Source organism: Spea bombifrons, chromosome 11, assembly GCF_027358695.1.
Source record: "Spea bombifrons isolate aSpeBom1 chromosome 11, aSpeBom1.2.pri, whole genome shotgun sequence".
In the NCBI taxonomy this organism is placed as follows: Eukaryota; Metazoa; Chordata; class Amphibia; order Anura; family Pelobatidae; genus Spea; species Spea bombifrons.
This window is the reverse complement of record NC_071097.1, coordinates 28,001,155-28,023,847: the sequence shown is the minus strand read 5'-3', so window position 1 is coordinate 28,023,847 and position 22,693 is coordinate 28,001,155. Positions and strand designations below refer to the sequence as shown.

The 22,693-nt window shown below is 40.1% G+C and overlaps 1 protein-coding gene across 1 annotated transcript; it reads right to left on the bottom strand.

Annotated features, from left to right (window-relative positions):
- Positions 1-346: 346 nt before the first annotated feature.
- Positions 347-20,997, bottom strand: HPS1 (HPS1 biogenesis of lysosomal organelles complex 3 subunit 1). Its single transcript, XM_053450187.1, has 19 exons — positions 20,928-20,997; positions 19,839-19,941; positions 18,737-18,847; positions 17,647-17,781; positions 17,036-17,178; positions 14,539-14,647; positions 14,202-14,362; positions 13,874-13,976; positions 13,280-13,349; positions 12,912-12,973; positions 12,646-12,813; positions 11,957-12,136; positions 11,254-11,321; positions 9,493-9,624; positions 8,055-8,120; positions 6,665-6,809; positions 5,812-5,925; positions 1,733-1,815; positions 347-953 (listed from the first exon to the last, which is right to left on the bottom strand). The coding sequence occupies exons 3-19, from the start codon at positions 18,845-18,847 to the stop codon at positions 791-793; spliced, it is 2,013 nt and encodes a 670-aa protein (XP_053306162.1). The 5' UTR covers positions 19,839-19,941; positions 20,928-20,997; the 3' UTR covers positions 347-790.
- Between the last annotated feature and the right edge of the window lie 1,696 nt (positions 20,998-22,693).

Genomic DNA, 22,693 nt, shown 5'->3' with positions numbered 1-22,693 from the left:
AAATAACCAATGTTTTTATATTGTATGTATAAGTTATGGAACAAGAAGTAAAAGTAGTATATTGCTATTTCAGAACCAGTTTACCACCCATGCATGGGTTTGTTGGGTTGTTGGGGGGTAAAAGGCCACTTTTAGGACACGCACAATTTAGTTTTTCAACTTGTAATTTTTATATCTGGTCATTATGCCCCCATATCATATTTAGGACATCTTTGAAGCCAGACAATTTATTCCCATTAAACCATATATTTTCTAAAACTAGCACCTATAAATAATGTAAAATATAAACATTTTGGTGTGGGCGGCTCCATTTATGCAAAAATACACAGAAAGCAGCTTAAAAATGTTATGTGTAGGTTTGCACAGATATTGTTTATTTTCCAAAAGAGCTGGGTTCTATGCATGACTGCTTTGTTTAAAGTTGTTGGTTATTAAGCTGCAATTGGTTACATTGTAGCCATACACATTAATGACATATTGGGTAGAGCCTTTCAGACACAAAGTATAGATATATGATAAAAATGCTTATTTGACAAAAGGCACTTAACTTCCTGTAAACCGCACGCGACTGTGTAACAAGTACACTTCTAGCGCTTTGGAAGGCCACAACATCCGGTACATTCCATTTGGGAAACACAAAACCAGCAGGGCCCTGCAATGAATGTCCTCTGTGCCAGCCTGTACATCTCGAGCCCTGAGGGTCTTCACATATAATGTAGCTGGGGGACCCCAACGTGCGATGTTCCTTGCACAGATGGATCTGTCGGTGATAGATTCTGTTTCTTTCACTTTACAGGAGCGGAATGCGGGACGGTTCCCAGAGTTTGCGAGCAAGGTCCTGACATTGTTGGATCACATACTCTGGTGGGATGATTCCCAAATGCACAGTGAGGAGTTCATAGCACTTTACCAGCTCGGTGTGGTGATTTTTGCTGTAATAACGAAGCAGTTTCCTAAAAATTAAAGAGAGAAACACACAGCTGAACTTAAAAAAAGAAGTTAAAGCATGAAGACCATCGAAGGCAAAAACAGAGCCTCTAACCTTCCTACCTAGATAATAATTACAAGCATTTAAGCATGCTAAGCAAAGATGTGTCACTTTAACCTTTCCACAAAGTCATAAACGCCTTTAAGAAGCTTTTCTCTGCTGCTGTTGAAACAAACCTTCCCGGTCTAATAGCGATCTCATTTCTCGACGAATTAAGCATTCCCTGCGAGTCTGAATGCGAGTAAACAAACTAAACATCACATGATTAAAAGGAGTTGTTTTTGGAAAGGGTTTAGACATTCAAAAGTAATAAGAAAGACAAAATGCTTCGCCAAGTTAAAAAAAAGTACTGAATTCAGCGTAACATGCGGCAGAGAAGTGGGGACGCTTATACTGCTAGTAGAGAAATTAATGGGCTTTAAATGTAACATGCATTTATCTTTAATATGTAATTAATGACACCCTTCCTACTCGTCTCCAAAAGTAGGTGTCAAGTTATTATGCCCGTGAGCGAACAAAAAAGATTTTTTTTTTTTATCCATAATTCCAGCTGTGAACAGTTTTGATTCATTCCGCATCTGACTTTAAAACTAGAGCCAAAACTGAAATCTTTTGACACAGGAGCATAAGGAAAATCCAGAAATATTTATATATAAACTATCCGATGGGACATAGATAGCTAGAGGGCAACAAAGACAACTAAATTTCAATTACAAATAAATGATTACAGTCACAGACAATCACCTGTAATATTCTCCTGCTAGCATCCCTATGGGTGCCGAGTCATCTCCTAACACAGGAACCTCAATCACTTCTAGCTTATCACCCTGAAAATAAAACAGATGAAACATAATGTGGTGGTGGGTTGTAACGTATCAAATACCAGTCTCTTCCATTATTGGGTATACTTATGCTGGATTATGCATGAGTCACAAGAAACCACAATCATAGTTTTCATTTTATAGTCTTAATTGACATATGGTAGCATTTTGAGAGATATGGATATTGGGGGGCATGATGGTCAAAATGGTTATTGGCCCTACAGATTATACAAACTGCTGGGAACTCATATATGCTATAGCCCATACAAGACGCACACCATCTGATCAAATATATCATTGTGTAATCCATTGGAAGAAGAAAACAGCATTATTCAGAAATCTAGAAAGAGAAGTTGAACATTTTTAACTTTTTTCTCTTACTACCGTATTTGCTCGATTATAAGACGAGGTTTTTTTCAGAGCAAATGCTCTGAAAAATACCCCTCGTCTTATAATCGGGGTCGTCTTCTAATCAGACCTCAAATAGAGGTCTGATTAGGAGACTAAGATCCAGATCCCCCGCACCGCTGCAGGGGACCTGGATCCTCCTGTCGTCGCCCCCCCCCCACACACACACACTTACCGGTGCTTCCGGAGGTGAAGTTGGCAGCGGGGGTTTGTATGCGTCCGTCGCAAATACCTTCCCCGACTGTCAGAGATCAGAGTTCCAGAGTTCCTGATCTCTGACAGCCGGGGAAGGTATTTGCGACGGACGCATACAAACCCCCGCTGCCAACTCCACCTCCTTCCTGCTGCCGCGGAATGAGACGTCAACCCGCTGCCCCGGCAATACAGCAGGAAATTGGAAGCACCGGTAAGTAAGTAAGTGTGTGTGTGTGTGTGTGTGTGTGTGTGTGTGTGTGTGTGTGTGTGTGTGTGTGTGTGTGTGTGTGTGTGTGTGTAGGGCATTTCTGGAATGCCTTACACCCCTATATGCCACTCTGGCACTTAGGGGGTTAAAAGGCATATTATGGGGCAGAGTGGCATATAGGGAGGTATAAGGCATTTCAGGAGGCAGAGTGGCGTTAAGGGGGCATTTAATAGAGCACTCTGCCTCCTGAAATGCCTTATACCTCCCTATATGCCACTCTGCCCCATAATATGCCTTTTAACCCCCTAAATGCCAGAGTGGCATATAGGGGTATAAGGCATTTCTGGAGGCAGAGTGCTCTATATAATGCCTTTTAACTCCCTTAATGCCACTCTGCCTCCTGGAATGCCTTATACCTCCCTATATGCCACTCTGCCCCATAATATGCATTTTAACCCCCTAAATGCCAGAATGGGATATAGGGGTATAAGGCATTTCTGGAGGCAGAGTGGCACATAGGGGGTCAAAAGGCATACCATGGGGCACAGTGGCATATAGAGGGTTAAAAGGCATATCATGGGCCACAGTGCCATATTGGTGTGGCAAGCCTGGGGGCAGATGTGCGTAACTGGGGGACAGGTTGGAAAATACAAGAAATAAAAACAAAAAAAATATATTTTTCTCAATCATAGCTTTTATTAAAAAAAATAGTTTACATGAATTAACATTTATTGGTAAAACTTTTTTCCTTTAGGGTCGTCTTATATTCAGGCTTTTTCTTTTTTTCCTAAGTTAATATTCAGATTTTGGGGGGTCGTCTTATAATCAGGGTCGTCTTATAATCGAGCAAATACGGTATTTTACCTCCTTTACCCCCACTGGACAATCAATCAACACTTTAATCACAGCAGCTACCTAACATGTGTGTAAACGTACGGAGGTTTAGAACCCTAATTAGGATAAAATATTTTAAAAATATATTGAAGGTGTTGTAGGAATTCACTAGTGTGCATTTGTCAGCCCACAAAGCAACTGGTGAGAAGCAACTGGTTACAACATTCTGTAAGTGTAGAGCTGAAACAACGAATCGATAAAATCGATAATAATCGATAACGGAAATCATCGATAACGATTTCCGTTATCGATTAATCGAGTGATCAATTCGTTGTTGGAGCACTCGGCTCCTTTTACTTACCTCCGCGAGCGTTCCCCGCTTCTGCTACACGCTCTGCAGTCTCCGCCTTCTTCTAGCTACGTGACGGATGTGACGTGTTCCGGTTCGCTCTGTGCGAGTGGCTCCACTCGCACAGAGCGGTTCGCTCTGTGCGAGTGGCTCCACTCGCACAGAGCGGTTCGCTCTGTGCGAGTGGCTCCATTCGCACAGAGCGGTTCGCTCTGTGCGAGTGGCTCCATTCGCACAGAGCGGTTCGCTCTGTGCGAGTTGCTCCATTCGCACAGAGCGGTTCGCTCTGTGCGAGTGGCTCCATTCGCACAGAGCGGTTCGCTCTGTGCGAGTGGCTCCATTCGCACAGAGCGATTCGCGGGGGTGGGGGTCCACGGCGGGGTGGGAGTGGGGTTTCAGGGGATGCAGGGCAGGGTGTGAGTGTGGGTGCAGGGCAGAGTGGGGGTGGGGGTGCAGGGCAGAGTGGGGGTGGGGGTGCAGGGCAGAGTGGGGGTGGGGGGTGCAGGGCAGGAGACTGGGTGCAGGGCAGAGTGGGGGTGGGGATGCAGGGTGTGAGTGTGGGTGCAGAGCAGAGTGGGAGACTGGGTGCAGGGCAGAGTGGGGGTGGGGATGCAGGGCAGGGTGTGAGTGTGGGTGCAGGGCAGAGTGGGTGCAGGGCAGAGTGTGAGTGTGGGGGCAGGGCAGAATGTGGGGGCAGGGCTGGGTGCAGGGCAGAGTTGGAGACTGGGTGCAGGGGCACAGTGCAAAGTGCTGGGTGCAAAGTGCCAGTGCTGGGTGCAAAGTGCCAGGGCTGGGTGCAAAGTGCTGGGTGCAAAGTGCCAGGGCTGGGGCAAAGTGCTGGGCGCAAAGTGCTGAGTGCTGGGTACAAAGTGCTGGGTGCAAAGTGCAAAGTGCTGGTGCAAAGTGCTGGGTGCAAAGTGCTGGATGCAAAGTGCCAGGGCTGGGGCAAAGTGCTGGGTGCTGAGTGCTGGGTACAAAGTGCTGGGTGCAAAGTGCCAGGGCTGGGTGCAAAGTGCTGGTGCAAAGTGCTGAATGCTGGGTGCAAAGTGCTGGATGCAAAGTGCCAGGGCTGGGGCAAAGTGCTGGGGGCAAAGTGCTGGGTGCAAAGTGCCAGGGCTGGGTGCAAAGTGCTGGGTGCAAAGTGCTGGGTGCAAAGTGCAAAGTGCTGGGGCAAAGTTTCTTGAACAGTAATAGTCCACCTCTTTTCAGAATGTTTGGGGTTATTTTGTTTCATAAATATTGTGTTTGGGTTCTTGTACTTTGAAAATATTGTTTTTTATTACATCATAACAAAATAAGAATGTTAATGTAAATTTTAAGTTGTTTTTTAACATCCAGTTCATTAAATTCTTTTAAATAAACGAAAAATTTGCATATTGTTTTTTTTATCCGATTAATCGATTAATCGAAAAAATAATCGGCCGATTAATCGATTATTAAAATAATCGTTAGTTGCAGCCCTATGTAAGTGTGTCGCATTTACAACCCCCGGGGTTCCAAAATGACTTGTAATGAAACATACAATTTTTTTCTATAAAAAATTGTCGCTATTATTTTTCTCAAGATAAAGTACAATTCTGGTCTCCACATGAACCCTGCATGTAAATATTTCTCCTGCCCTTCACAAGTCTTTCATCAAGTCCTCATACAAATCTTATTTGCAGAAAGTATTAGACGGCTACAGCTTCGAATAAAGGAGACAAAATCGGGGTGGTTGGACTGGCCCTGTCCAAAGACCAAGCAACAACGAGGTTTTTTTTTTTTATACTGAAACAGATTTTTACAGCAGAATCGACTAGTTTTGCTTGACAAAATGCTGAAATTTCATACTGGAATTGAAACAATGCTCAAGGCAGCAGCGTATAATCTAAAATCCCTCTCGAGTTGGTCTACTAAACTTAAAACTACTCCATGCATTCTCAGCTTTCCACCTACCATGTGTTTATTGCAGCATCAGAAAACACGAGGAAATTTAATGTACATACATTATATACATTATACTACTTACGGCTTCATTCTCAAACCACAGGAAGTAACAGCAATAATAATCTCCGTCTCGAAACGTTAGCGTGGTGTACCCTTTCTGAAGGTAACGGCGGGACATTCCAATAAGGGACCAGACCTTAAACAACAGAAACCAATGATAGCCAATAACCCAAGTACTTATTGCAAATGGGGTTTGAACAAACATTCCCGCCGGATATTTGTGAGAACTGCAATTTTTTTTGTGCCAAATGTTTAAATTCTAGTTTCACATCTGAATGTTAAAAGGGACTACATCCTCAAGCGTGTTTACACAAGTAGACCACTAAGTAGTCTATATGTTGTGCAAAAAGAACTGCAATGAAATGTTTAAATGTATAGAGGAAAATAGCGTTAAATGAGTTGACCCCCCCCCTTTTTTATGACATCATACATCATAGCAAACAAACAATCTACTACTGTAGTGGTCTATTAGTACCAAAAAGTAAACGTTCTCCTAATCCATCTTTATTGCTAAATGCTTTAAAGACATGTTAAAAAAAAATCACTATGGGTAAATACTTGGACGTTAACTGCATTAAGTCAATAATTACTAAAAAATACTTAATAAAATGTAAATCCCACTAGCGGTTCAAACATTTGAGATACAGAGGGAGAATTTTACGTATCCTTTAAAGACTGAATGTGAAATGTCTTTGACTTGTCTTCCTTCCCAGACCTCGTAGTTTATTACAAATGCTTCAGGCAGGCTTCCAAGATCATGAGCTACTTCAAGCTATTCTCTTCCTCTTTGTTAAACTCTTTTCTTGACTGCAGACTCATCTGTTAATGTTGCTCACTAAGCATTTTGGACACACTGAATGCTTCAATGCAAATACCTTGTTTTTTATAAAGTTCGCCAGGACGCTGTTTCCCAGCTCAGAAGAAGATTTATCGTCAATGCTAATAGAAGGGGCCACCATTTGCCCCACGGTGCGATCTATGTAGATAAAATGCACCAGGCCTGGAAAGTCTTCCAAGTAAGTAAATCTTTACGTTAAAGAAATTAATAAAAAAAAAATATTTGCAGGTCAACTTATTTTTTTAATACACTTTTATAATTCACCGCAGAATAGGAGAATTGAGTTTTGGGTTTTTTCAGAAAATTATATGCCAATCAGAGAACAGCGAGAAAGAACAGAGCTCAATTTATCCGTCGCACATCCGTTTGTTTGTTTTTTAAGGGCCAGATTATGTTTTTGACTTCTAAAAGAAAACTTGACTCCTTTAAACAAAAATCATTGGCTCCCCTCACATTTAATTTACGTGCCCATAGCCAAGGAACCTGTGTTTTAACGTAGCCTCAGAAAAATCTATTTGAACAAAGTTAAAGGTTACCAATATCCTTGAAACTGAAAAATATAAAATTATAATGGGCAGGCTCCAGTGATGTCACCATGACATCATAAAGGGTATCCTCATGTTCCAAGATATATCCCTGAATTGCCAGTAAAAAAATTAAAATATATATTTTCTTTACAAAAATTAAAAGCTTCATGCCCCTCCCACTACAAATAAACCTTAAAAACGTATTTTTTTTTTTTAAATAACCTTTTGCCCCAATGCAAAGTTCAGGAATAATAAAATTGGTGTAGCATCTATGTTTGGTATTCTCCTACTCAGGGTTGTTTTTATTACCTACCTTGTGGAAGAAGAGTGAGAGAGAGAGAGAGAGAGAGAGAGAGAGAGAGAGAGAGAGAGAGAGAGAGAGTGAGAGAGAGAGAGAGAGAGAAAGAGAGAGAATGAGAATGAGAGAGAGAATGAGAGAGAGAGAATGAGAGAGAGAGAATGAGAGAGAGAGAATGAGTGAGAGACAATGAGTGAGAGACAATGAGTGAGAGACAATGAGTGAGAGACAATGAGAATGAGTGAAAGTCAATGAGAGAGAGAGAAATCTGAAAGATGTCCACACTGAAGGAGAGGGCTTTAAAAGTGAAGATTAAGATATGATTCAGTGAGCTATAAATACAATTAGACATTAAATAGTTAAGGCCTAGTGCAAAACACTAACAGTTCCTTCTTCGTTGTGAATCGTATGCATTAAAGTACATACAATGACTGGGTTGTCCTCCAAACACTAACACAAATTGTATTGTTACTTGCTCGTTGTCAGGTGAATATCATTTATTTATTGTTAGAGTTTGACCGCATTGCCCATCAAAATGTTGATCTCATGAAACAACAGACCTCATAATTTAATGCAACCCCCCCAGACAAATAAAAGGATATTTGACCATTGTGATATTCCTTTTACTCTTCACCAGCAAGAACTCCTTCCAATCCATCAGCTGTTCTCTGTAAAAAGACAACAAATAAATTCTGTTATCTACAGAAACCCCCCTGTGCGGTTTGGAAAACTCATAACCATCCATTTCGGAGTGTTATCGGGGCTGAGGAAATGTCACATTTTATCTTCGGCATCACAGACTCATTCAGTTCCATAAACCGTGCCCGTTCCTGTTCAGTAAACCAGTAACTAGCAGGTGTATTCTTAGTGTCATTTGTAATTCTTTGCTAAAGTGACAAACAGGGCAGATACAAAGTGATGTAGCGATAGTTATAATGGTGCCTTATTGCCATATTATGCTTCCAGATAAACATACGCTGCTTCTTGTTCCATTATCAGCATAATTATACATGCCGATTGCAAACCTCAGTAAGACACATTTATCATCTAAACAGATACCTGACGCAGAAAAGGTGTTATTAATTTACAGGACATTTTGGGACCTGAAATGAATTATTACTTATTAAAACTTTAAACCCGTGCCTCATTTTTTATGATTTGTGTAATTAGTTACTTGTCGTTTAGCTACAAAGCGTCTCCAGACTGCAATTTTTCAAAAAATCCAGAATGACTGTTCAGGCAGGTGACTTATGGAAGAACTATCACGGTTACAGTGAATTGGGGTAATTGTTTGCACTTTTAGGTTCCATTTATCACGGGTTTTATCACGGTATGTCCAGTTACATGGAGTATTGCTACTTCCACCAAGTCACCCTTACTGTTAGTCAGGAGCACAGAGTGTAGGACGAAGAAGGAGAAGATAACTAATTGTCATGCAACACAAAGGCAAACGCTGGTAGCGTGAAACTAAAAAAAGACTTCTTAAAAGTTTGTGTGCTTGAAGGAAAGTGATAAAATGGTAGCTCTGCTAAGATTTATTTATGGAATATAAAAACCTGGGATCAGGGCTGGCCCAAGACATAATGTCGCCTGGGGCGAAGTTTAAAATGACCCCCCCCCCCGACGTCGGGGGTCATTATTTACCCCCCCCGTTGTACTTCACTTACCTTTCAGCAGTCCTGCGGCGAGTCTCCCTGCTCTGCCACGGCTTTACTGCTGAGCGCCGGAAATGACATTATATTCCGGCGCTCAGCATTACAAGCCGGCACCGAGACTGAACTAGAGGGCTCGCAGAGGAGAGAGAGGGGGGGGGTGCCCGCTTTAAAATAAATAAATAAATAAATAAATAAAATAAAAGACGCTCCATGGTAGGGCCAGCCCTGCCTGGGATTAATCTTTTGTCTAAGTGGAACAGCACCTAAATAAACAAAATGTCACCAATAAATTAAAGTGTACTAGAGACAACATGTTAAGGTGGCAGTAGTACTGTAACCCAAATAACACAGAGGGGTAGGGACTTGCAAATGGCAAAATACTCACTGAACACGTTTTCTGGCACGAGTCTGCATATTCGGAGTCAGGGAATGCGTCCCGCTTATTGGAGAGGCCAGAAATAACTGTCGATATACAGAACACAGCTGGCGTTTCACGTTTCCACAAACCTGAACGAGCCTGGGGACAGAACACACAAGCCATTAAACATTCATCGCAACGGACAGCCCCGAGGATTCTGCAACACCGTCTACTTTTTTTTCCCTAATAGAAATTCTAGACAATTCTTGGATTTTCTGGAATATAAAAAGATATAATCTACGCCAAAAAAATAAACAGAAAATGTTATATTCTATCATCCATGGTGAAATATGTATTTTCCTAAACATGTACATGCAAATTAGTGCAATCTACATTCTTCAGCAATGCGAGTAGTTGGTTTACGAAATCTACATAATTTGTTTAGTGCCAGGTAATTGTGAAATGAATCTAAAAAAAAATATTTTCTTGCCAAAGCTAAAGCTTCTTGATTAAAGGTCAAAAAAGCTAAAAATTCCTCCCAATAAGAAAACCTACAAAATCATATGATTATGACTGCCTTTTTTTTTTTTTTTTTACACCCTAATTTACTTAAAGGAATACATAAGATCTTTCATAGTAATGTAAATGCATACCATCATTTCCAAATGCCAAACAGGGACGCTTTTGTTTGAGGGTGTTTGGTTACGGGTGTTACTAAAGCTTCCATGTGACCCGTCAATAGCTATTTATGTAACTGAATAAGGCATTATTGAAGAACAATCTTTTTATTTACACAATTTAAAATGAGACCACATTTTCTGATGTCGATATGTGTGTCGTTGCGACTTTTAGGGCTTCTCATTGCCGTGATAGACTCATACTCGGCATACATATTCCTAAACAGAGACACTCGGTAAATGTACAACAATGGCCTTCTGCCATACTCCATAAATGACAGTGTGACATAAAATAAACCCCACTACTCTCTCTTTAATTTAGCAGTAAAAGCACTCGCTAACTATGTTTTCAGCATCCCGCCATGATATGGTTTCTTCTGGCAGCCATACCGCCAGATAAAGTTTTCATTTCATGAACCGTTAACAAAAGAAAAAAAAACGTATCACAAACACGATTTCTGTAAATGCTGTCTAGTGGAAACATCTCCTAGCCATCTAGAAACAATAAGTTCTTTTATTCAAATCCATGTGTTACAAACAGACAGGAAAACCACAATTTTATGGCAGTCATTTTACAGTCTTCTTATAAGACGTAAATTACGACAGCATATAGTTCAGCGGCAGACAGAATATGTAGACCACAATGCAGCATTGTCATAGACAATGGATCCCATTTATAAAGGGTAAATCAGACAAGAAAAAAATGTAGAGCCTTTATCAGAAACACATCGGTTGCTATGGTGATTGCCCCATATGTAGAACTACTCCAGAATAATAGTCAAACTTTATTTTACGGAATTTGTAAAGCAAACTTTGACAATCGGTGAGTTGCTCGCACATTTGCATTCTCCCACCGGTTTGTAATCCACTAAACCGAACCATTGGGAATAAAATCCAGATTGACAACCAGGGCATAGCGGGAACACGCAAAACCTACTCATCAGACACAAATATCAGCTAAATATATAATCTCACCTAGACATTTCCTACTAATTTGTCTAGCACAGTGAAATGATTCTTCTTTACACGGAGCCATCTTCTGAATGTGATATTAATTTAAGACGTTTGTTCTGCACCGTAACATTTCCTTAGAATAATAGAGCAGACTTACTCTTTGGAGGTCCCGGTCTCATTTCGAGAGAATACTTTGGTTTTGAACTCAAGCCAGGAGTTATGTAACTAAAAAAAAAATAGAATGTACTTATTGGAATCAGAATTACAGTTTTACCGAGAACATTTTGAAAGAAATCACAAAATATATGGAAACGGCCACAGGAATTTAAAACGAGACAATGAAAAGTCAAGATGTGGTAGAAGCAGAAAAAAGGAATGTGAACAGAGAGAAGCTGACAGAAACAAAAACATTAGATTTAGGAATAACGGCGGCGTAGAAGATTAAATAAGGAACATTTTAGACATCTTATCACGTAATGTGTTAAAAAAAGAAAATTAGAGGTCTCATAAAGAATCAATACTTAGTGTTTTCATAGGGGTGACCGGCCTGTGGCTCTCAAGTCTACTTGTGAAAATGAAACACCAACATCCTCATTAAGCTTCCAAAATTAAGGGGTGTCCTTTTATTAGATAAGTAACAGTAGAATCCATGCCATATTAATGTTTTAGGCTAGAAATAAGAGGGCACATCCCCTCTCAGTGTACATGGCTGGGCATTAACACTATTGAGAAATAATGATGGTGCATTATATGGGACTGTTGGGTATATTGGCTTATAAAAGGTAGAATTTGGGAAGGTGCAAAATTCACCTATGAATAACACAACGTATACAGACAGAATATGCTGCTCGATAGCCCACCTGTATCTCACGGCTACCAAGGCTCTTCACAAACCTATCTGTCCTTTGTTTAAGGTCTGACATAAAGGGATGTGATCGCAGAATTTGGTGAATGTCCTGTCCCTCCAAGAGTTTCCTCTCGATCAAACTAAACCCATCTAAGAGCTGGTAGAGAGTGAGAGCGATATGACTGCCGGCGAACTGTAAAAAAAAAAAAAAAAAAAAAAAAGAAGAAGTATTACGTTAAAGAACCCTCCTGAGTAAATATGTACCAAACAGCTGTATTGTATACGTGTGATCTCAGCGACCATGGACTATGATCTGGTCATGACTGGACGCGGTTACAGTTTGTTGAGTACAGAAATTGACACCTCAATTTTTTAAAAAATACAAATTCACCCCAAAAAAGACCACAAAAGGCATAAGTTGAATGTATCAAACACCCTCCTATTGTGTGCAGAGCTATAAATAACCCTTTTTCAATAATAAATGTACCAAAATCAGAAAAGCAGAATAGTAATACTGTAACAATGCTTGGATGCAGCACAATTAATTCGGTGTCATGATCAGAGGTTGCCATATTTTTCATGGATCAAAAGTTACATTCTCACACGCCGCAAGCTGTATATCCATTCTTTTTACATTTTATTAGAGACCTTTGCTTGTTTCTTCTTTCCCCTTTTGGTGCATACTGATACAGAATCCCTTACCTTTGTAAGGAGAACCAGGCATATTCCAGGCCACAGCGGTAGGCAGTACATGGAATGGGGCATCATCGGACAATAACCCTCTCTCAAGTTGGCATCCAAAAAAACTCTCCTCGTGTTCAAAGATTCATGTAACGAGCCAGCCAAGGCTTTCAGACTGTCTTCAGCCATCTAAGAAATAAAGAACCACCTAAGATGATGAATTCTTACAGGAAAAAAAAAAGAATACATGGTGTGAACAAGGGGCATTTGTTACGGCAAAGTTCTACCTGAACTTCAGAATCAGCAAAACTAAGCGTGGGAGAATCATCCTCAATCCAGCTTCCAGTACCTAAAGATATATGATGTAAGAGGATCGCATACGTAACACCAGAAAACTATATGAATATGTCTCATAATACAATTAAGTAGGGAAAGAGAAGCTCAAGTGCTAGTAAAACAGTGCAATTCGTGTTAAGCAGATCTTGTGCATTCAAATTGAAAGGTAATGGGATTCCAATCCTTCAAGAAGTGAAAGTTTATGAACTAGATATTTGGGCAGCTAATTTAGAATAAAGCCAAAGTATGTTATTTAAACAAACAAGAGCGAGCAAAGTGATTTTGGTTTCGTAGAGCGATCCGGTTCCTTAATTCTCACCTAAGCTACTGTTGTTAGGGGATGGATCTGGAGTATAATACTGTTCTGATGCTGCGTTCTCATCTGCTTCCTGGAACATAAAACAGAATTATTGTAACAGCTGAACATATAGTCCATGACCTAAGACATTTCTGCTAAAGTTGACTTCAAGCCCCATCATACTCAGCAGAACACAACAGGAGCTGAAAGCAAGCGTGGCTCGAATGTCACAACTTTACATTACCCTCATAACTGCCGGCAATAATGCCTTCTTTCCACAAGCTTCGTATCAATGCAAGTAGCGACCTCATGTGGTCATACTGTTAAGAATGTATGTTTTTTTTATTTTATCACAGTATGTATTCTTATCATTTGTTGGTTTAGAAATCACCATCGCATTCTGCAGTGCTCTACAATGTACAACACGGTATAGGTCTACAAACATTGATCAAGTTGTGACTTATATTTATATATAATAAAGCTATGGACAAACATAGTATAGGAACCTCAATGCGCTTGTATGTTTATAACTTGAATAAGTGCATATGGAACCGTGAATGACTATTCCTTATGCCCCTACATGTTTAACACCAAGCTCGAAGTTAACGCACTCACCTGGAAACATTGGTCCTGTAGCGTACTGAAGCCAGGATATAAATCCTGAACGATTAGAATCAAGGAGAGGAGATCTGCAGGCCTCAGTGAACTGGCATTACGACTTAAGACATAACAGAAAGATAAGATTATTAGGAGCTTACAGCTACTCTTTACCATGAGATCTTCTAATAAGACGATTCTGATGATCCTCCAAGAAATAATTAGTTAGTTGACCACACACCCTTCGAACCATTTAAAACAATGCGACACCTTCCTTCCTAACGTTGGTCCCTGCTAAAGTATTATATCGCATTATTACTATATTTGTTTAAAAAAAATATATTACCTGGAAAAAAGTGCCAGAAGTTTTGTGTCTACTAAAATAAAGGCATGAAGGACCTCTTCCCCGCCGCGCTCACTGCTGGTATTGATGTACTGAACTATCTGCTTCTCCAAAAACTCAATACATTGCTCACAGAGCTTGGGGTGAATCAAACGTTCCACAGCCTACGGAAAGACCAAGGAATGCAGACATTAGACTGGAAGGAGATGTATAGATGATGCTACTACTGGCAATGCTAAACATATGTCCCTAATTATTATAATTTTTCCATCATATGTACTTGGTAACATTTATAAGCATGAACGTCAACCAGATTATTACGCAAATAAGCCAAGGTCACCTCTACTGCAAAACTCTGGTCCTCAAGTCGCAAGCGGTTGTAAGTCAAGAGCAGGTTCTGGAATGTTGTCCACACAAGGTTACGTTGGTCAGAATCAGAAGGTCTCAATCTGCAACAAGAAAATGCAGATATATATATATAATGTTTCAAAGCTTGATGGTCATGCTGGTGGGAGTCACAGTTACATTGAATACTAAGTCTTATTACGCTTGAAAAGAAGTGGTAATGAACGCCTATTGGATTAGGGCAGACTTGGAGGACTCATCATTGCAGCTACGAGATGTCCTTTTCCACTTCAGAATCTCAGATTTCACATGTAGTTAAACTCAGGAATTGGTAAAATAGGACACAGGGGGCTTTATTCACTCGATTTTGCAGGTGAGCTATGAAGTCACAATCCTAACACAGTTTACCTGCAAGAAAGTCTGAACTGGCCTTAAATAGTATAATGGGTGAGAAGATGTTCAACAAATGCCATTGATTTCTCTATGCATTTACAGGGCCAGCTCTCAGAGGAGAAATATACTGGGGTTAACCCTTTATCATGCATAGTGACGACAGGGAGACTCCCATGCAGATTCCATAAGGAATTAACATAATGTCTTTAAACGTGACATCTAAGATGAATATAGATTTTTTTTGGTTTGTTTGTCTTCAGACATTTCAAACTAGTTTCCTCAGGCTTTAACATTTCGAGGTGACATGACTTAGCATTTGTAGCATTTGATGGACCGTAAAACATTAAGCTCTTACTGAGAAATCTCCTACAGCAAAACACAAGATATGGCTAAGCAAAAGTCCCAACACTAAAGCACATGTGCAAATTAAAGTGCCATTGTAGTTAAATATAAATAGCTCAAAACCATTTAAACATGCATTTTATTTTTATTGTGCTTTAATGTGTCTGAATACAAAGGTTTTTACGAGTGGACATGTCGAGTATTGCAGTTGCCTGGAAATTTACAAACTCTAGAAAGAAAAACGAAATATATATACCGTGTTTCCCCGAAAGTAAGACAGTGTCTTACTTTCTTTTTATCCCTAAAAGCCCCACTATGTCTTACTTTCGGGGTATGTCTTATATTGGGAAAAAATTGTCCATATATACCAATCCACACGCATACCAATCCACACATATACACCAAACCACACACATATACACCAAACCACACATATACACCAAACCACACACATATACCAATCCACACATATATACTAATCCACACATATACCAAACCACACATATATACCAAACCACACATATATACCAAACCACACATATATACCAAACCACACATATATACTAATCCACACATATACACCAATCCACTCTCACTGTCACTCTATGCTTTCCTACCTTTCCTCTTTCAGTTTCTTTGCCGCCTCTTCGCTCTTCTTCTTAGTTCTTCTGTCTTCTCTTCTTCCGGGTCAGAGGGCACGGAGACCGGTGGGCGCGGCTTCAGTGCTGTGCGCCGGGATCTGGCAGCAAACCCCGGCGCACAGCAGCTGTTGCCTTGGGGATCACAAGGGAGCGGTATCGGAGGTCTGTTAAAGACCTCCGATACTGCTCCCTTGCGAGCCTGCTCCTCCAGCGGCGGACATTACTGTCCGTCTCTGGAGGGGCGGCAGGGGCGTCGGACCGCGCTGCGGCGGACCCCGCGACGGCAGTGGCGTCGGACCGCGCTGCGGCGGACCCCGCGGCGGCGCCCCCTGGAGTGTGGCGCCCTGTGCGGTCGCACAGGTCGCACACCCCAAAGGCCGGCCCTGGTCCTGATGGACCACGGAAAACATTATTGCTGCTCCAGCAAATCCCCCGTGTTTCCCCGAAAGTAAGACATATGTCTTACTTTCGGGGTACGGCTTATATTAGCCGACCCCTCTGAAACCCCCGATACGTCTTACTATCGGGGGTGTCTTACTATCGGGGAAACACGGTAATATTAAAGCCATACTTTATTTAAAAGGGACACTCCAGAGCCCCTATGTAACCTGATAAATGAAGAATGCATATTAAAGTATGCAAAAATAAAATCACCTTTAGGAGAAGATGCTGCTCCAGAGCTGCAGCTTACCACCACCAGTTCAGTTTTGATTGCCTGAATCAGCCAATCAGTGACATGGAAGCAATACCATGAAAATCAATGGGAACATTTTCTGTGTATGCGCATGGGGGTTAGACCCCCTGAAATTCCCATGCAGGAGAGTCATGGAGCTGACTGCCAATAAGTATGGAGTGAAGGCGCAGTAGGAAACAGGAGATGTGTTGAATATGAACGCTTGATCTCCTGCAAGCTAAGGCGTTTGGAGGGTATGCCATTCGGCTGAATCACTCCATGCATTTACAAAGGGATAAGAACGTTTAATTTAATTTGCATTAAATACCACACTGTGTATAATACTAAAAAAACAGAAGTTAAAAGATTACAAAAAACTGGGTGAATTTTGCATTGGGAAAAGGAAACTTACTATTCAATAAAAAAGGAGTTTTCAAACTTACTCTTTCTTAATTAGCTGGCTGTCGAAGGTGACAAGACCAAAGTGGACCTCACTCATCCTCTTCAGGACGTAAAGTTTTCTGCGTAGGTCGTCCTCGTTTTCTGATCCATCCCCATTTACTGCTATGTACAGGCATTCTCCAAACTACAGGAATAAAGCAAATGGCATCACCAAGCTCTCTGAACTGTGCCAGGTTACGCCTCTGCCTTGGTTCAGCTGCACCTTCAAGGCTGCCATTTTTAGGATGTCAAATAATGTAATAGTGCTTCATTATAACCACAATAATGTCAAGAATTCCACTTCTAACTGGAAGCCACGCTTGCTCATTCTTGGAATATTTTACATATGTAAAAGGTTCTTTGTTATTCAGAACCAATTCTGGTATTTTGACAAAAACCATGGTTATTAGATTTCTATACTATTAATTCTAGATGCATCTAATGTGGTTAAAAATCTATTTAAAAAATCTTGGTTAATGCAAAAATGGATGACATTGCAGGGTAATTTGTACACTAGATAAAAACTTGGATCAATGTTTCCAATCAACCTAACTTTCTAACTGATTAGAAAAAAGAGAAGAAGGTCATAAATTAAGATGGGAAAATGACATACCATATGGAGAACGCAGAGATGGCCATTTTCGGCAGTGAAACAAGTGTATGTGTCATTGATTTTCTCCAGCAGTGTCACAGAGGAGATGATTAAAGGAGCAAAAAGTGTATTGATGCTATCCCCGAATGATTGTAACTATAAAGAGGGAACAAATACTGCTAGGATTTACAATGTACAATAAAACACAGAATTCACAGAAATTAGACATAAGCTAAATTGCAGGGCTGAAAAATAAAAGGCTTGCAAGCAACATTTAAAAATGTGCAAGTGTTCACAAATCTGTGTAATGGTGTGTATAGGACAGTATTCTAATATACGATAAATAAAAGGTATATTTCAGAAATGCAGTGTATTAATGAAGTTATGTTTAATATATTTGAACTCTCCAATGTTTGACCATATTGACCCAGCATGGCCAAACACAAGGTAGAGATATTTTCCGAGCACCAAATACCGTGCCACACAAATGCTAACATTTGCTGAATGCTTGTCATAAGTCGACGGACAAATATTAAAAACAAATGCAAATTGTTACAGCTTCATTTGCTGCTGTCGGCCGGCTCTAAATCCCCTTTCTAGTCTCTTATTATATCATTTTACCCTTATCATCAGGTTTAAGTAGGGCAGGACTGGAGATGACAAGGCAGCCATGGCACTTTAAGGCATGTTTTTACTCTCAGCCTGGCAAATCCATCCAGCGGCCGCACACACGAGCCCATGATCGGCTGCTGGGTTGAGCTATCGGTTGGGTATGGAGAGGTCTAGGCCTGGGCTTAAGAAATAATGGGGGCTGCAAAAACAGGTCAGGTTCCCAATAACAATGCAGGAAGCCCCCTACATAAACATGTGAAGTGTACTTGGGTATGCATGTCGGAGGGTAATGGCGTTAAGCTGTACGTACAGCATTACTTTCAGATACTCCGGAAAATGGAAATGAAGCAAAATCTTTATTTGTGTCACTCAATAAAAACAAAATCAGAGCGGACATTTAATTTTTGTCAGGGTTTGTGGCATACAACAATCTATATGCATTCTGGGAATGTATATTTTAATAAGAAATTGTTTATCATATATACTGTATGTACATTACCTGGGACTCATCCGGTAAACCATATCTAATCTTCAAGTTCTTTTCAAAGTCCTCATCGGCCCAGCAAAAAAGGACTTCAGCGCCCTCAGAAGCAATAAGTACGCATTTCATCTGTCAACAAATGTAGAATATGAAATCAATATGTAACTCTCCAGTAACTATACCAATAATTATCTGATGATAAGAAGCAGACTTATTTAGCACCGCCATAAAGAACCATCTCAGCATGGTGTTTGATCAGGGGAAGGTATCCAATATAATGGAAGATTCCAGGCAGCTCATTAGAACAAAATGAAATTAAACTAAAATGTCTTATAATGTGAAACTATATACAGTAATTAGTGTTTAAATAAAAAAAATCACTTTTGCAAAAGGACTTTCCCGCTGAAAAGTGTTTTCTTCTTTTAAGTCAGCAAAGCCTGGCACTCTACAAAAAGATACAAGAGTAATAAAATACTTCAGGGTGGGTTTTAGGGGCTTCAAAAAGTAGCCATCTGACATGTTCCTTTAAGTGGCGTTATAGAACAGGGGCATATTTTGCACTCGGTCTAGGGCAGCAGGTCCAAGGGGCAACATGCTATAATAATTGCAATAATTAATTAACATCTAAAAAAATAAAATTGCTTGACCGTTAGTGGTTCTCGCTGCTTTTTTACTGCTTCTAGGATAAACTCATACATTGGCATGGGGCAATTTACATCGTCGTAGGATTAACTCTCTAGTCTTGCCGAGTATCGGACTGCCAGGCTAGCAAGCCATGTAAGTGCAAACCCCAACCCAGATGGTAGATGAGAATCCATTGGGAAGAGGATGAATTCTCATGCTAAATGCAATTGTATGGACACAAGAGCTCCCTCACTCAACACAAGTAGCAGCAACAAGGAAACTAGAAACAAAAAACATGAAAAGAAAGCAAACAGTTTGCTTCACTTTGGGCATGCACCCCATCATTGTAATATGCTGGAAGCACGTGCTGTCATAGTTCACCATGGACATCATCATTGGCATGAGTGCCAATCGCTCAGGGAACGCAGCCTGTAACTTCTGAAGTATAAGCTGCTTCTTCATCAATCTTAGTAGATTCTCTAAAATCATAACTCACCTTTTATGCTCTTTAAGTGACAGTGTCTGTTAATCATTTATAATTATAAATTATTTTTATAATTTTTAGAGGCAATTTCTGGCTCAGATTTTCTTCATTTTACCTATCAAGTAAATATAAAAAAATAGCATTATTATTTGACATTGGAAGAAATGTAGTTAGCAACCAAAAAAAAATGCTTTGGTGGATATAAAGGTATCCAGTCAGAGCTATTCCACCAAACATCTATCGATAAAAGAATAATTTAAGGCATGACTTCTTCTGTCATTAACATGGCTGGGAAGTGAGAAGGTCACCCTGTGGTCCTGGGGATTTGGGGATTTTACATCTGGTGACCAGGCTTAACCCACAGGCAGGTCACACATTCCACATTCTGTGTACAAACAGTAATGAGCGTGCAGCGTCCACCTCAACATTTCCAGGCCACATCATATGACTTCTTAATGCAGTCACTAAATTTGCTTTGTGATATTTATCTTCCCATATAATAAAAAGTTAGAGATAGCAAAGGATAACCAGAAGGATCAGTTAACCAGAGACACTTCTAAAAAATACTTTATGCAGCAATTCTTTAAACTAATGTCTCGAGTTTGATAGTAAAGCAGGATGATGTCTTGTCTTCCCAAACATGGTAATGAAATCATTTTAAAAGCTGTCCTGAATTGGAATCCAAAGTAAACACAACTTAAAGAAAGTCATCAGTGTTCAAGCAGGAATTCCAAGACATAATAGATCAAAAACTAACTGAATCAGTACAGAGGGAATGAATAGAATGACACCAGAACTTTAACCATTAACCCTTTGAAAGCAGGGCGATCAGTGTAGCAGAAGGATGTGCATATTATATACTACTGAGCCATTTAAATGCAATTTAAAGGGCAACAGCATCTGTTACACTAAATATGTAAAGCAACAAACATGTATGTGTATAACAATCATTCGCACTCCCAGGGAGTTGTTTTAACACATTGTACGACTAGTATAATACATACCAAAGCATGAGGATCATCAGTCCATGGGTGATACACTGGCTGCTGTATCCTCTTACCAAGAGGTGAATTAGAGGAGACAGAAGAACATTAAACTCACCCAGAGCCCATTACTGAGAGGCACACAGGAATCCAACTTTCTTCTTGCTCCACTTCCTCATTGAAGCATGTGATGCAAGAAGTGAAACCATGTGACCTGTGCGAGGAGGAGGAGGAGGAGGAAGATCAGGGCTGCAGCAGATCTCTTACAAATGTAATCCCCTGAATGCATGACATTTTTACCATAACACCATACTGACACTCAAAGTGTTAATTGTATATCATTTACTCTTAATAATGTTTTGGAAGTAGTAATATTGTATCAGCCAAGTGTTTTGTTGTTTTTTTTAATTTTTCTTCCAGGACTTGCTTTTTTGTGATATGTCTTTCTTGTCATTTATTTATAACATTTAGATTTTTTTAACTGGAGGTTCAACCTTAGAAAGTTGAATGTAATGATCCAGACAAAGCTGCCGAAAGGGTTACTTTGTTTGTAAAGGAACCATATTTGTGTTACTTAGGAAAAAAAACACTTTCAAAAACATTAGTCAGATTTTTACAAAGTGTTACTAGTGCAAATGGTGCTGTTACCACAGAAACCTACTGATGGCACCTACATTTGTTTAGTTGCTATAGTGATAAGAGAACTTTTTACACTTTACACAGGTATCACTTTCTTGTACATAACCCATATTGTGATGTTATCTTCTTGAAACAATTGTAGTTATCACTTATAATATATAATGGGTGTTATTTATAAAGGGGATTCAATCAGCAGGAGCACACTGTATATGTTTTAATTTACACTATCGTTCTTAAGTTTGGGGTCACTTAAACATTTCCTTTTTTTGTTGTTAATGTTGTAAATTACTATTGTAGCTGGAATTTGTAATGGAATATTTTCATATGCGTACAGAGGCCCTTTATCACTCCCATCACTCCTGTGTTCCAATGGCCCTTTATCACTCCCATCACTGCTGTGTTCCAATGGCCCTTTATCACTCCCATCACACCTGTGTTCCAATGGCCCTTTATCACTCCCATCACTCCTGTGTTCCAATGGCCCTTTATCACTCCCATCACACCTGTGTTCCAATGGCCCTTTATCACTCCCATCACTCCTGTGTTCCAATGGCCCTTTATCACTCCCATCACTCCCATCACTCCTGTGTTCCAATGGCCCTTTATCACTCCCATCACACCTGTGTTCCAATGGCCCTTTATCACTCCCATCACTCCTGTGTTCCAATGGCCCTTTATCACTCCCATCACACCTGTGTTCCAATGGCCCTTTATCACTCCCATCACTCCTGTGTTCCAATGGCCCTTTATCACTCCCATCACTCCTGTGTTCCAAGTACGGCACATTGTGTTCGCTAATCCAAGTTGATCATTAGAAAGCCTTTTTGCAATTATGTTACAGATAGCAATGTTTCACGAAAACAGCTCAATCATATATATATATATATTTGTTTCTGTTTATTTGTTACATATATATGTGTTTTGGGTCTGTTACGCAAACCTAATTTACTAAGCAAACACACTGAGTACTCATTATAATACTTTGTGGCAAACAATAAAAAGTTTCTTAATCACACAGATTTTTCAGAAGGGAATGTCACCCAAATATTAGTGCGGTAAATGCAATTACAGATATGAATATGGGCAAAAGCCACCTTTCTAGTGCTAATACTACATAAGGGTTTAATACTCGATATTTAATGCTATAAGAAGGTATATGTCCAATGTTCTCCCCTTTAACATACATTCTACTTAGTTCATATTAACTTTAGGGTGGACAGAGCTTTTTATGTCTTAAAACAATGC

Excerpts from the sequence above, each read along its gene's own strand:
- HPS1 (XM_053450187.1), bottom strand. The coding sequence starts at position 18,847 with ATGAAATGCGTACTTATTGCTTCTGAGGGCGCTGAAGTCCTTTTTTGC. Across the intron at positions 14,648-17,035 it reads AGCCAGCTAATTAAGAAAGA|ATTGAGACCTTCTGATTCTG; the intron begins GTAAGTTTGAAA and ends TTCTTGTTGCAG. Across the intron at positions 11,322-11,956 it reads TTGGTAGCCGTGAGATACAG|TTACATAACTCCTGGCTTGA; the intron begins GTGGGCTATCGA and ends TTTTTTTTTTAG.